The 13,497-nt window shown below is 40.7% G+C and overlaps 1 protein-coding gene across 8 annotated transcripts in view; it reads right to left on the reverse strand.

Moving 5' to 3' along the window:
- Positions 1-13,497, reverse strand: part of PLD1 (phospholipase D1) — a 137,354-nt gene that overhangs the window by 23,833 nt on the left and 100,024 nt on the right. For 4 of the 8 annotated variants that reach the window (XM_036242706.1, XM_036242701.1, XM_036242699.1 and 1 more), the window contains 3 exons: positions 9,223-9,336; positions 6,445-6,494; positions 6,049-6,120 (listed from right to left, as the gene is read on the reverse strand). In XM_036242706.1, coding sequence (XP_036098599.1) covers positions 6,049-6,120; positions 6,445-6,494; positions 9,223-9,336 — 236 coding nt within the window. The remainder of the gene's footprint in view (positions 1-6,048; positions 6,121-6,444; positions 6,495-9,222; positions 9,337-13,497) is intronic. The other 4 variants (XM_036242700.1, XM_036242703.1, XM_036242702.1 and 1 more) reach the window with 3 other exon arrangements.

A 13,497-nucleotide genomic window follows, 5' to 3' on the forward strand; every position in this document is an offset into this window, starting at 1 on the left:
ATAAGAGTATGACATCAAGTTGATTTTATTTATTTTAATAATTGAATTATAGTTGCTTTAAAAAATGTCCTCCCTCCACCCCAACCCCAAAACACACACCTATGTAGTTAGGGATAAATGGGTGTCATGGCTGCACCTTATTCCTAAATTCCCAGAGAAAAACACTCACTTATCTATTAAGAGAGAATAATGAAGCAAAAAGTAAGATGTTAAAATTTGGGACATAAGAATGAAGGATATATAGCAGTTCTGGAAACTACAAGTCTAAAATTCTTTTACAGTATTTTTTAAAGATGAGTGATGGTGACTAGCTGTTAGCAACCTGGAGGTTAAAGACGTCCTCATTTGTAATTTTCTGAGGCACGGACTGGTGCCATTCCAAAGCAAGGCTGGAGAGTATCAGCCACACACCCATTAGCTGGAGAGCCTCCCAGTCCAGCCTACAGCGTCGACTGTGAAATAACCCTTATGAAGTGATAAAAACTTAATTTGTTTATGAAGATGCCTTCAAGAAGAATGCTAAGGATTAGTACCAGTAACAGAACCCAAAAGAAAGACAAGGGCTCCCAGCCAGAAAGCAAACATTTGGGGTGATTTCAAGTGTGGCCTGTCAAATGCAGTGGGGCGCCCTCTGACAAGAGCAAGTTGACTGAGAAACTGTTTCAGTTAGTACTTTATCCTGTGAAGAAACTGGATCAACACGTAATAGATACAAAATCGGTGATGTTAACTTGCGGTGTGAGGGTATACTAAGGAAACAAGTGTCTTTTGAAGAAAATACGAGAAAACAAGGAGCATGTACAAGCATTAATATGTAGCAATAGATTGGAAATATATCAGAAAGGCTTCTGAATTATATGCCATGGAGGTATTTGAAAAATCTCAAGGTTTATACCGGCCCCTGGGACATAGCTGTTACGAACACTGGCACATGCATACCTCAAAAGATAAGAAAGTCAATATAATAGACTTGATGTCTGTAAGGAAATTCAGAGAAAGAACTTCAAGAGTTCTTACAGGCTTTTGTTACTTAAAAACTTGTAGCACTTCATATTGTACATTTCTAACCCTGATTGAATACCTTCAGTTGAATTATACTAAACTGGATGCTAAAATGTCACAATTCACAAAAATGATAAAAATGATAAAGAAATGCTTTAAATTAAACTCTAATTCCCTGAAGATTGGCATATCAGATAATTATACACTAATAGTTGCTGGTTTTCTTCTTAGGAATTTTAACATATTCACGGCAGCAGTTTTGTTATTTTTAAAGAACTGAAACGGTAGACAATTACAGTTCTCTATCCAATTAGAGATCAGCTAGCTCATGTATTTAAAACCCAAAATGCATGTACAAAAACAAAGGCAACAATAGAACATTGTACCTCAAAAAGGGGCATTATGTAATTAATCTGTTCTCCCTTGTTTAGAGTATGAACATTTTCCCCACTGAGATGTTTGATTTTGACTTGTTCCCAGGGTACTTGGAAATCTTTTCATAAGAGTGCTTAACATTGAAATTACTTCTTGTGTAAAAATCCAATTTTTCCCCTGAATAGGCAGAGGCAGGAAAAGGGTCCAGAGCCAAAGGAAATGCTTTATAATAAGCTTAGGCCATTTTTATGGTTGAGAAACTAAACAGGCTTGTTCTGACTTTTTATTCTCCTATAACCTCACTTTTGCATTTTACTAGCCACCACCAGGACTGAATGGCTTTCATGATTTTGTGGTATCAGTATATATTTTAGAGACTTACTCATTTACTATCATCTTCATTTTAAGCCATTAGAAAATCAAGTTAGGGATAATGCTCTGGTGAATCTTCTCTGTCCTGGATGCAATTAGATACAACTTTGCAAAGTATTTATTATTGGTGATGTGCATGTCTTATGTTGAAAGTAGCTTCTAAAGTCTTTTTTAAACTGAGCAGACTAATAGTGAAAAATTATTGAACACCCAACACACACACACACACACACACACACACACACAAAGTTATATACATATACTAAAAGTTTAATTCATTAAAGCTTCCAAATCATTTAAAAATCCACATACCATAAAATTTACTCCTTTAAAGTGTACATGTTAGTCTTTGTTTTGTTTTTATTAATCCTCATCTGAGGACATTTTTCCATTGATTTTTAGATAGAGTGGAAGGGAGAGAGGGAGAGAGAGAGAGAAAGAAACATTGATATGAGAAAGACACATTGATTATCTGCCTCCCACACAACCCCAACCGAGGACGGGGATCCAACCTACAATCATGTACGTGCCCTTGACTGGGAATCAAACCTGGGTCCATGGGCCGATTCTCTAACCACTGAGCCAAACCAGCAGGGCAAGTCAATGATTTTTTTTTTTTCTCACTTGAGGACATTTTTCCATTTTTTGTTCAGATAGAGTGGGAGGGAGAGGGAGAGGGAGAGGGAGAGGGAGGGAGGGAGGGAGGGGGGGAGAGAGAGAGAGAGAGAGAGAAAGAGAGAAAGAGAGAGAGAGAAACATCGACGTGAAAGGGACACATCAAGTGGTTGCCACCCGCACGACCCAACCAGGGCCGGGGACAGATTGCAACCAAGGTATGTGCCCTTAGCGGGAACCGAACCCAGGTCTCTCTGGACTGCAGGCCAATGCTCTAACCTCTGAGCCAAACTGGCCAGGGTAAGTCAATGTTTTTTTAAAAGTAAGTCAATGTTTTTTAATTGTGTCACATGCTGCACAATTATTGCCACTATCTAATTTTAAGACATTTTCATTAGCCCCTAAAGAAACACTATAGTTATTAGAAGTCACTCTGCATTCCACTCTCTCCCCAGACTCCATAACGACTAATCTACTTTCCTGTCTGTTAAAATTTTTCATAAAAAATGAAATTGAACAATATGTGTCCTTTTGTGTCTGGTTTCTTTTTCATTAGCATAATATTTTAAAGGTTCATCCATGTTGTGGCATGTATCAGTACCTTCCTTTCCATACCTAAATAATAGTCCATTGTGCCCGGTCCGTGTAGCTCAGTGGATTGAGCGTCGGCCCATGGATTAAGAAGTCCCCGTTCGCCCTGGCCGGTTTGGCTCAGCGGTTAGAGCGTCGGCCTGCGGTCCGGAGAGACCCAGGTTCGGTTCCCGCTAAGGGCACGTACCTCGGTTGCAGTTTGTCCCCGGCCCTGGTTGGTCGTGCGGGTGGCAGCCACTCGATGTGTCCCTTCACATCGATGTTTCTGTCTCTCTCTCCCTTCCTCTCTCTCCCTCCCACTCTATCTGTACAAAAAATGGAAAAATATCCTCTGGTGAGGATAAAAACAAAAAAACAAAAAAAAAAAGAAGTCCCCGTTCAATTCCTGGTTGGGCCATATGCCCAGGTTGAGGGCTCAATCCCCAGTAGGGGGCGTGCAGGAGGCAGCCAATCGATGTTTCTCTCTCACATCAATGTTTCTATCTCTCTCTCCCTTCCTCTCCCTCTCAAAAATGAATAGAAACATATTTAAAAGTAAATTAATTAATTAATAATATTCCATTGTATGGATAAACACATTTTGTTTCTACTCATTAACTAATGAATATTGGAGTTGTTTCCACTTTTTGGCTATTAAAAATAATACTGCTATAAACACTCATGTACAAGTTTTTGTGTGGACATATGTTTTCCACTCTCTTGGTTATATACTAAGGAGTAGAATTGGGGGTATATATGGTGACTGTTTAATTTTTGAGGCATTATCAAATTGCTTTCCAAAGAGCCTGAACCATTTTGAATTTCCAATAGTAATGCATCCAATATCTCCATATTCTTGTCAGCATCTTTTTATTTTTTAAGTTATAGCCATCCTGGTGGGTATAAAGTTGTATCTTGTCATTTTTATTTGAATTACCCTAATGACTAATGATGTTGAGCATCTTTTCATGTGCTTATTGACTATCAGTATATCTTCTTTGGAGAAATGTCTACTTAGATCCTTAGCCCATTTTAAAAACTGGATTATTCTTTTTACTGTTGACTTGCAAATGTTCTTTTGTATTCAGGATACCCATCCCTTATCAGATATACAATTTGCAAACATTTTCTCCCATAATGAATTAAGCAATGGTTTCTTGGATTGTACACCAAAACAAAAACATAAAGATAAATTTCATCAAACATGAAAGCGTTTGTTCCAAAGGAAATTATCAAAGAAAAAAAAAAAGACAGAATGGGTTCTCGTGAGAAACTGGCTATTAATCTTACTGATAATTTGCTTCTCCTTTGCTGTTTTCAAGACACTCTTTTTGTCTTTATCTTTCACTATTTTGATTATGATGTGTTTTGGTGTGGATCTCTTTAAGTTCATCCTACTTAGATTTTGTTGAGCTTCTTGGATGTGTAGATTCATGTTTTTTAAATCAAATTTGGGGGGTTTTCAGTCATTATTTCTTTAAATAGTCTATGTGCACTTTTCCCTCTCCTCTAGAACTCCCACTATGGATATGTGGGTGTGCTTGATGATGTTTTACAGGTATCTGAGGCTCTGCTCATTTTTCAACATTGTTTTTCTTTTCTGTTCCTCAAACTGGATACTCCCAATAAACCTATCTTTAAGTTTGTTGATTCTTCTGCTTACTCCAATCTGCTACTGAGCTGCTCTAACATGCATTTCATTCCAGTTATTATACTTTTCAACTCCAAAATTTATACGGGGTGTGGCAAAAGTAGGTTTATAGTTGTGAGCATGTGAAACACAGAGTTTTTTGTTTTGTTTTTTTTATCCTCACTGAAGAACGTTTTTCCATTTTTTGTTCAGATAGAGTGGGAGGAAGAGAGAGAGAGAGAGAGAGAGAGAGAGAGAGAGAGAGAGAGAGAGAGAGAGAGAGAAACATCCACGTGAAAGGGCTTTCTCCCACACAACCCCAACAACCCCAACCGGGGCCAGGACAAACTGCAACCGAGGTACGTGCCCTTAGCAGGAACCAAACCAGGGTCTCTCTGGACCACGGGCTGACACTCTAACCACTGAACCAAACCGGCCAAGGCTGAAATGCAGAGTTTATTCTTGTATTATTACTTTTGCCCCACCCTGTATGCCATTCCTTTTTTTAAAATAACAAAGTACGTTTATGGAAACTTCTTAATTAAAAAATTTTACTTTTGTATATTCTCTATTTGAGGAGACAATGTTTTTTATACTTCCTTTAGTTCTTTACATTTCATTTTTATTAGTTCCTTTAACATAGATGAACTAGTTGTTTTAAAGACTTTCATCCTGTCAGGCAGGTCAAATTAGGACAATTCTCTTGCTTGGCTGGGGTGGCTCAGTTGGTGGGTCATCATTCCCTGCACCGAAAGGTTGAAGGCTAGAGTCCCCCACAGGGGGCCTGCAGGAGGCAGTTATACTCTCAAATCTATGGTTCTCTCTCTCTTTCCCTCTCCCTTCCTCTCTCTCTAAAGGTCAGTTTTAAAAACTCTTAAAAATAAAATTCTAACAATTCTCAGAATTGTCAGCATTCATGAACTTCAAACCCATTTGGCTCCTTCCAGTTGCTGCTGGGCTGCTAGTTTTTGGGGTGATGAGTTAGTTTTCGGGGCCATGCCCTTAGGGGGAACTGAACCCAGGACTCTTCGGTCCGTGGGCCAACACTCTAACTGCTGACCCATAACAGCCAGGGCTTCATCAATCTTATCTCCTTCTGAAATGTGGCCCCTAAACCCTTCACAGTCTAGACCCAATCTGAACTGAAGGTCAGACAACTAGGGTTCTGACTCCAGCTTGTTTCTTGTGGAACCTTTCAGACCTACTGTACTGGGTATAGAACATTAGTGAGCACCTACTATGCACTGAACTTAGAGTCAATTCACAGAGGTATAGACAAGTAAACCAGTAGTCACAATATATTGTAAAGAACTACATAGAAGTATTATTTAAGAAGGTATCTGAGAAAGTGCCTTGGAAAAATAAACAGGATTAAAAAAGTGAAAGGTATTATTACTGTGTTCTTTTCTTATTTACCTCCAGTATAATGTCCTCAAAAATTTAGACCCTGAAATTTCTACATTTATAGGCAGCCACATAAATACCTGTTAACCTTGTAGCATTTATATCCTTATCTTCAACGCAGGGGTGATGCCTATCCTGCTGACCTCCTACGACTGTGGTGAAAGATCATAGGAGGAGACATATGGAAGGTCTTGTGAAGTGCCTTACAAATTCCACTTATTATCAAAACAATTATTATAAATGAATAAAAATACTAAAAATACATTATAAAATACTCTCATTTTTATTACCTATGCATCTCAAGTCATGTTATCCTCATTTGAACATTGGTTTGGACAATTTAATGAGAATAAATTTATCTGTTAAGTATTTCATGGGAAATCTTTTATAGAGTTCCATATTCACACTATGAAAATTTTAAGATTATTGATAAGTCACCAAAACAACGATGGAGGAAAAGAAAAGCAGTTACTTACGCTCTGCTTTTAACTGTCCAAGGATGGAATTTTCCCCTCTGCACATGGTTCTGAAAATATGTAAAGAAAGAAAATAATTATGGGGGGTTTCAAAGAAACCAATCCCAATTTGTAGGACTTAGTCCTAATCCAAGTAAAAAGAGAACAAGTGCTTTTATGAAAAGATGCTACATAGATTTTTTTTTAAAAGCTAAAACCGCCCTGGTCGGTTTGGCTCAGCGGTTAGAGCGTCGGCCTGCGGTCCAGAGAGACCCGGGTTCGGTTCCCGCTATGGGCACGTACTTCGGTTGCAGTTTGTCCCCGGCCCTGGTTGGTCGTGCGGGTGGCAGCCACTCGATGTGTCCCTTCACGTCGATGTTTCTCTCTCTCCCTTCCTCTCTCTCCCTCCCACTCTATCTGTACAAAAAATGGAAAAATGTCCTCGGGTGAGGATAAAAAAAAATAATAATAATAAAAAAATAATAATAAAAGCTAAAACCCCCTCACCCAATAAATATCACTTTCGTAATGTTACTGATGGAACAAGGTAGTTGTTTTGAGGTGGGTAAATGGAAAAGTTATAAAATTGATTTCAGAGGGAGATGCTATTTTTAAGAGATGGATTATGAATGAACTTCCTTCTCAGAAAATTTGTTGACAGTGCCTCAGCAGATAAGGGTACTTACACAATCACGTTGCTTTCTGAGGTGAAAAGGGCAAAAACTTAGCAGAGTAATTTTGGAATTAAAGGAACTATTATACTTGGGCAGTCTCTGTAAAGTTGGCAAACCCCTTAAAAGTGAAAAATATAGTCTTAATAACTGACTATTAACAATTTTGTTTCCCAAGACTCTGATAATAGTCTATGAATTGTAAAGACTGAAAAAAGAAAAAGTCTATGCTCCATCTGCTTGCTTTATGAAAGTAATTAAAATTCATTTATGCCTGGGAAATGCTGATATTATTAAAAATGATACCAGCAAATAGAGATGTTTTTGCATAATAAAAGGTTATAGTTTTAGTTGCTGAACAAAAGCCAAGCATGTTATTTCATTCAGCTGGTTCAAACCCAAGAAAATAGTCACAAAAAATAATTACAATTGACAATATTCCAAAAATAACAATAGAATGGCAAATAGGGTGGTTAATATCTAATTAAACATTATGTCAGGGCCTTAAATACTTGAAAAGCTTTGTTTGTCATGTTATAAATCAGATAATAATAGAAATGAGCAAATCTTCATTCTGAGTGTATAGACCAAACCATAGTTAAAGTTCTCCCATATTGTAATCAGTAAAATTACTCAAGAGGAAACAAACAAAATCTTTACTTGCACCCAGCAAGTATTGCTCAGTGGATTGAGCATTGTCCCATGGACTGAGAGGTCCTGGTTCGATTCCCGGTCAGGGCACATGCCCGAGTTGCAGGTTTAATCCCCATTAGGGGGTGTATGAGGCAGCCGATGGATGTTTCTCACATTGATGTTTCTCTCTCTCCCTTCCTCTCTCTCTAAAAATTCAATAAAAACTTATTTTTAAAGAAATCTTTACTTGAAACCCTGGCAGATAAGACACAAGCTTGAAAAGTCTGAATAAAACAAGAGGATTTAAAAATATATATATATTTTCATCACAATGGGGTGCTCAAACTGTGCACCGAAGACCCCCAGATTCTACAAGGGGTTCCACTGGGGAAGGGGGCCCCTATAAAGGCATATAAGTCGACACCCCCAATTTGACTAAGGTTCTTAACCCTTATCTGCTTTATACACTGGGGGTTCTGGGTAAGGTCTCTTTTGTCCCCTAAAAAGGGTCTGATCATGAAGGTGGTCAAGTACTGGTGGCTCTGACAAACAAGGGCTATTAAAAGAAAATACCCAGTTTCTGGTCCTTGCTTTGTGTATTAAGAGTGTGATCTTGCCTGGCAGGTGTGGCTCAGTGGTTGAGCATCGACCCATGCACCACCCAGTCGTCACTTTGATTCCCAGTCAGGGCACATGCCCAAGTTGTGGGGCCAGATCCCCAGTGGGGGGCATGCAGGAGGTGGCCAATCAATGTTCTCTCTCATCAATGTTTCTATCTCTCTCTCCCTCTCCATTCCTCTCTCTCTAAAATGAATAAAGAAAAAATAATTTTTAAAAAAAGTATTCTTTGGCCCTGGCTGGTTTGACTCGGCAGTTAGAGCATTGGCTTGTAGGTCCAGAAAGACCCGGGTTCGACTCCCACTAAGGGCATGTACCCTGGTTGCAGTTTGTCCCCGGTCCTGGTTGGGGTCATGCGGAAGGCAGTCACTCGATGTGTCCCTTTCACGTTGATATTTCTCTCTCTCTTCCTCTCTCTCCCTCCCACTCTATCTGAATAAAAATGGAAAAATGTCCTCGGATGAGGATAAAAACCAACCAAACAAAAAAGTATTCTTTGTATATATTATTTTACATTTTATATATTACATTATATATGATATGCATTATGTATTATTTTATAGTTATAACGCACATACTATATGTTTTATATACATTACAAAAATAATATGTACATGTATACTAGGCAACAAATAGAAAAGAGACTAACATTTTAGTTTTTTTATACCAGCCACGTGTCCTCGTACTACCATTTAGGATTTTAGGCTCTATTTGAATTTTACCACCTAGTAAACAGATCAAGATTCAAAGTAAACTAAAGAAAAGTGTTCATTTGTTCAACACTCCACTGAACAGATGCGGACAGACATTTCCATTCCCGTCAGCAGCCCTGCGCAGGAGGGAGGGAAAGCTGGAGGCGGGCCGTGGGGTCTGGCACCTGAAGTTGAAGTGCATGATGGCCTGGAGGGCGTTTCCTCCGCCCGTGGAAATGTCTCCTTCAAACCCTGGCAGCAGGGGTATCACCACATACACGCGGTATCGCTGGCCTTCCCTGCAAAAATCAGACGCAGAGATTGCAACAAAAAAATGATACACACAGTAGCAGTTTACATTGACAGCCAGACATTTCACACTGTTTTAGAGATGGAGTTAACGGCTACCCGCAGTATCTTCTGTCACATCTCGGGGCCTCAGGGGTGCTCTGGGACCGGAGGCCAGAGCGATTTTCCAGGCTAACAGTTCATAACAGACTGAGAAATAAGCAAACTTGGCAGTAAAGTGGGAATTGTACCCACTCTCTCTACAGCACAATCCTCTAGGACAAAATTCACAGTAAGAAAGCCTTGCCTGAATCCCATGGAGATGTATGTGTGTTGGGGGTCAGGGGGAGGGATAACAAAATTTTCAAAAAGACTATCATAATAGTTTTACGTGTAACAAGTTCTATCCATAGTTGTATCCTAGCTCAGAGCCTGGCAAATAGCAGGCATTCGGTTAACAGCTGAGTGAATGATTTCTCACAGCTTAGATCTTGGGGGCAGAAAGACCCCCTGGACCCACTAGACTATTTTCTGATGATGCGGAAATTGTCATTGCTTAGAAACGAATTCAGCTCTGAAAGCTCTGGTTTAGAGTCAAAATGTTCCCCTGGGTCCTTCAAGAATTTGGAGTGACTGATGATTTTTTAAATTGATATTGTTACAGATGTCCACCACCAACCCCCTTTCCCCACCTCCACCCAGGCCCCGCCCTCTCCTCCCGCTCTGGCCTTCACCACATTGTTGTCTGTGCTCATGGGGCATGCATGCATACATATTCTTTGGCTATTTATTCTCTTCACCTACTTGTATCCGGTTCACCCCCACCCCCACCTCCCCTCTAAACGAATGGTGATTTTTAAATCCCTTGCATATATAACACGATCTTTTTGGGCCCACTCTCCTGCATGATTAATGGCAGCCTCTGAAAGAAAAGGTGTTGAGTAGCTGTAGCACAAATAGAACGCGTGGCTCCTTACTTTGGTCTACATTCAGAAAGCAGGAGAATTTGGAGAATTACACTATGTTCAATAAGTACTGCCCATCTGGAGGCAAAGCTGTCCAAGTCTTTGTCTCCATCGGGAAGATACACAGGAAGAAGAGAGAGCCTGGTAATGACTGGCACCCGCTGTGGTTGGGATCTCAGCGTATATCTCAGAGCTCTGTCGTCACACAAAGGCGCTGCTACTGGCTAATTTTCCAATCAGATTTCACTTAAACTCTTCATGATACTTTGTTTCTAAAGTTGATTTCTTCTAAACAATTACATTTTCCTTTCATGTGAATATTACTCCTACTCCCTGAGGGGTCAGATTTCATTACTGATGTCCCTAAATGGCAATGTGTGTATCAGGACATGTGGAAAGTGACGTTCAGGGCAGTGACAGCCAGCAGGAGCCTGAAGACCTGTGAGCGTAACTGGTGCTGAGACACCAGGAATTTGAAGCAGGTTGTAATGGCATGGATTAATCACTAGATGGCAAACATAGTTCGAGGTGGGAAATAAGCCATTAAAAAAGTTCTCTCCCTAAGAGTAAGAGGCTCACATCCCTACATGGTAAATGGGGTAGGAGAAAGGAAGAACAGAAGTACTACATAAGCCATTTTCCCAGTCGGTATTTAAAAGTCCAAACCAGACACAGATAACAATATGGGCGGGGGGTGGGGGGAACTGGGAGGAGGGTGTCAATGGGGGGAAAAGGAGAAACATCTGTAACAAAAATAAATTAATAAAATAAATAAGTAAACTAAAAAATTCAAAAGAAAAAAAAAAAGTCCAAACCACTTAAAAATGGACACCATCAGGCCTCAACTGCCTTTCCAGAATCAGCTTCAGTATGACCCGCCCAGACCCACCGTCCCTTTGCTTAGGGGTGCACCTCCCTACTACAGAGGGCTGGCTCATCTGCGCTGAGTGTGGAATTTCCTTCTCCAGCTCTTGGAATCCCACTTCTTCCAGGGCAGCTAAAGGCTCCTTCCCTGGTCGAGCCATCTTGGATCTTCCAATCAAAACTGGTTTGCTTCCACCCCTGCGTTCCCTTGGCACAATGCCAGAAGGTCTGCTTACACCCCCTGGCCTTACACAACGGTGCTACACGTGGCTGCTGCCGAGGCTAGGCGATAAGCTCTTTTGAAATACAGGACATATGTCCACGTATCTTCTATTTTGGGCAGTGCCCAACAGAGGAACCTTGCACATGGTATGCACTTGGTTCTATTTTCTTTGGAAGGATGAGGTCAGGCTGGAAGAATGTTTCTGGGAAGAAAAGGTTAAGCTGCACAGGACATTTTTCTTTAAAGTAAATTATATTTTATTTGAATATTTTTATTGTGGATATATATATTATATATATTATATAAAATGTGCCATTTTAAGTGTACCATGCATTGGTGTGAATTACATTCACATTTTGTGCAACCATCGTAATACTATGAACCCTGGCAAAGACGACAGCTACTATGAAGGGGTTCTGGTAGCTGGCTTGGCTCAAATAAAACACACAAACACCACCAACAAAAACAAACAAACAAAAAAGCCTAGCAGCCATTTCTGCCCAGGGGCCTCTCACCCAAACTGCACTTCAAGGAGAAGCCTGCACTGAACTCTGTTGCCTGTCTGCACTGTGTTTCTGCCATCTGAGCAGCCCTTAAGAAGGAGTTCTGAAATCTTATTTCAAACAATAGGACTGAGGCTTTCTCCACCCAATCAGAGATGCATAGCTCTGACCAACCATAGCGGCTCTATTCTGACCAATCAGGACGGTGGCTTATGGCCCAAACTGTGAGGATCTGGAGTCCTTATTCGCATGGGGACAGACCCATCAGGTACCAGAGGCACGGACTTCTGTCCATATAAGCCAGCTCCCCTCTGGCTCTGAGAGCCCACTTCCCCTTTCCAGTGCAGACTGAAGACGGCGTTTCCTGGCTGAGCTGAAAACACTGGAGATGTCTTGCCAGAGCAGAGTGAAGCCGACCAGCGCACAGAATGGAGTGGACCAAAGCACAGCAGAGCAGACCAGCACAGTGCAAAGCAGTCCAGCGAGGAGGAGAGCCATCTAGCTGGAGAGGAGCCTGGCCCTAAAACCCCCTGGCCCCAGGGCCGCCTGATCACCGTGTATTCCACAGCTGAGCTGTTCCATAGCCCTGCTGGATCACCGTTGAGCCGTTTTGCACCTAATAAAGTTTCCTTCTTCACCACACCCCAAACTGGAGATTCCCGTTGGTGTTGAATGACCATCACCATCAGTTGATGCTAATGACCGTCAGTTGACAACATCTATTTCTAAAATTTTTTCATGACCCCAAACAAAAACTCTAGGATAATTAAGCAACAACTCCCTTCTTTCCTCTCTGCAATGCCTAGTAACCTCTAATCTGCTTTCCGTTTCTATGGATTTGACTATTCTAGGTATTCCATCTCAGTGGAGTCATAAATTTGTCCTTTTGTGTCTGACTTACTTCACGTAGCACAATGTCCTCAAGATTCATCTATGTTGTAGCATGTGTCAGAACGTCCCTCCCTCTTATGGCTGAATAATATGTCATTGTATGTATGAACCACATGTGGTTTATCTAGTCACCTGTTGATGGGCATGTGGGTTGTTTCCACCTTTTGGCTATTATGAATAATGCTGCAATGAACATTGGCCTACACTGCCTGAGTCCCTGTTTTTAGTTAGCTTGGGTATACACCCAGGAATGGCATTGCTGCGTCCTAGTTATTCTATAGTGTCCTTTGATAGATGATTGAACAAAGAAGATGAGGTATGTATATGCAATGGAATACTACTCAGTCGTCAGAAAAGGTGAAATACTGCCATTTGCAACAACATAGATGGACCTTGAGATCATCAGGCTAAGTGAAATAAGTCAGACAGAAAAAGTCAAGAATCCTATTTCACTTATATGTGGGGCATAAAACTGAAAACAACACATGAGCGAACAAACAAACAAAAACTCACAGGCACAAACAACAATATGGTGGTTACCGGAGGAAGGGAAGCTGGTGAACGGCAAAGGGAGTCACATATACGGTGACAGAAGGTTGGACTTTGGGGGGTGGGCACACAGTGCAATATACAGTGATGTATCTAGAACTGTACACCAATGTCATCCCAATAAACGCAATTTAAAAGATGCCACCCTCTCTTCCAGGTTCTCTTCACGCCTTTGTT

The sequence above is a fragment of the Molossus molossus genome, unplaced genomic scaffold (genome assembly GCF_014108415.1).
Source record: "Molossus molossus isolate mMolMol1 unplaced genomic scaffold, mMolMol1.p scaffold_m16_p_5, whole genome shotgun sequence".
Lineage (NCBI taxonomy): Eukaryota > Metazoa > Chordata > Mammalia > Chiroptera > Molossidae > Molossus > Molossus molossus.